General features: G+C 47.7%; 1 protein-coding gene across 1 annotated transcript in view; it reads right to left on the bottom strand.

Moving 5' to 3' along the window:
* Positions 1–1257, bottom strand: part of LOC123979856 (protein mono-ADP-ribosyltransferase PARP14-like) — a 6604-nt gene extending 5347 nt beyond the window's left edge. The window contains exon 1 of the mRNA XM_046063966.1: positions 8–1257. Coding sequence (XP_045919922.1) covers positions 8–1231 — 1224 coding nt within the window. The 5' untranslated portion in view covers positions 1232–1257. The remainder of the gene's footprint in view (positions 1–7) is intronic.
* Between the last annotated feature and the right edge of the window lie 7 nt (positions 1258–1264).

Here is a 1264-nt window from a genome sequence, read left to right on the forward strand (position 1 = left end):
GCACCACCTCTCCTCTGTTATCAATCAGGATGATTCTGCTCAGACTTCGCCCTCCCTGACTGCCAAACTCCTTAACAGCAGTCACGATAGCCTCAGAACACACAGTGACAGGAACACCAAACGCACCTGAGCTGATACAGGGCATGGCTATAGACTCAAACTCCATCATTTCTGCTAAATTCAGAGCAGAATGGACAGTTTTTTCTAATAACAACCTTTCTTTGCCACCTGATTCTCCACCTACAGGCCCAACGGCATGCAGCAGCTTCTTGCAGTTTAAGTTCCCCCCTGTGGTCACTACAACTTCACCTGTAGGAATTTTCCCAGTCTGCTTTACTATAGCGCTGCTCGCTTTCTGAACCTGAGGGCCACCTGCTTTACTCAGTGCAGCAGCAACACCGCCACAGTGTTTCAGGTCTCCATTGGCAGCGTTCACCAGGGCGTCAGCAACCTGTTTGGTGATGTCCCCCTGACACACCAGAACCTGGAGTCCGCCACAAAGGCTGTAGCTAGCAACTAGGGTGTTAACTTCACTTAAACTCAAAGATGCCAAATTCTGTGTAACACTTACGAGTTTATCTTTCCCAGTGGGAGTACGGATATTTCTTACTGCTCCTAATGAGTCAGTAGTGCCTTTATCCTGAATAAGGGAGTCCAAAAATAGACCCAAGTTGTTCCTGACCTCAGTCACTTTGCTGGATGGACCTTCCAGCATCACCACAGGCCCAGAGGAAGATGTTAAAGTATGGAGGGTAACCCCTGAATAGTCAAAACCATGCAGCTGCAGCAATTCTGGTAACTCTTGTGCTAACTCTGGGAAAGGCAGATCGACTATGCTTTGCACACAAGACTGGTCCAAAATAAACTGTGTGACAGTTTCACTCAGCTCTTCGACCTCCTTCTTGTGGCCCAGTAGGAACACTGTGCTGTCTGAGCCAAACACAACCTGAGCCCTATGCTGCCCTCGGTTCATCTCATTTGTCTTGGACTTAAGCTTTTCCTGAAGCTCAGATGGCACAGCAGAGCAGTTAGGCACATAGATCTTGACTTCCTTGAATTTTTCTTGCAGTTTTTTCTCTGTCTCATCCAGTTTTTCAGCAGAGTAGCTGAACAAACGCAGCTCTGTGTCTCGTAACTCTACTTCCACCTTGTCACCAAACCCTAAAATGTCACTTAGCACCCCTGGACCTCCATATGCCCTCCTGAGGAAGGCCAAAAAATGTGGGCTCATGTCAGAAACTGTCCTTTCTGACACCAAATTTTC

Source organism: Micropterus dolomieu, linkage group LG12 (genome assembly GCF_021292245.1).
Source record: "Micropterus dolomieu isolate WLL.071019.BEF.003 ecotype Adirondacks linkage group LG12, ASM2129224v1, whole genome shotgun sequence".
In the NCBI taxonomy this organism is placed as follows: Eukaryota; Metazoa; Chordata; class Actinopteri; order Centrarchiformes; family Centrarchidae; genus Micropterus; species Micropterus dolomieu.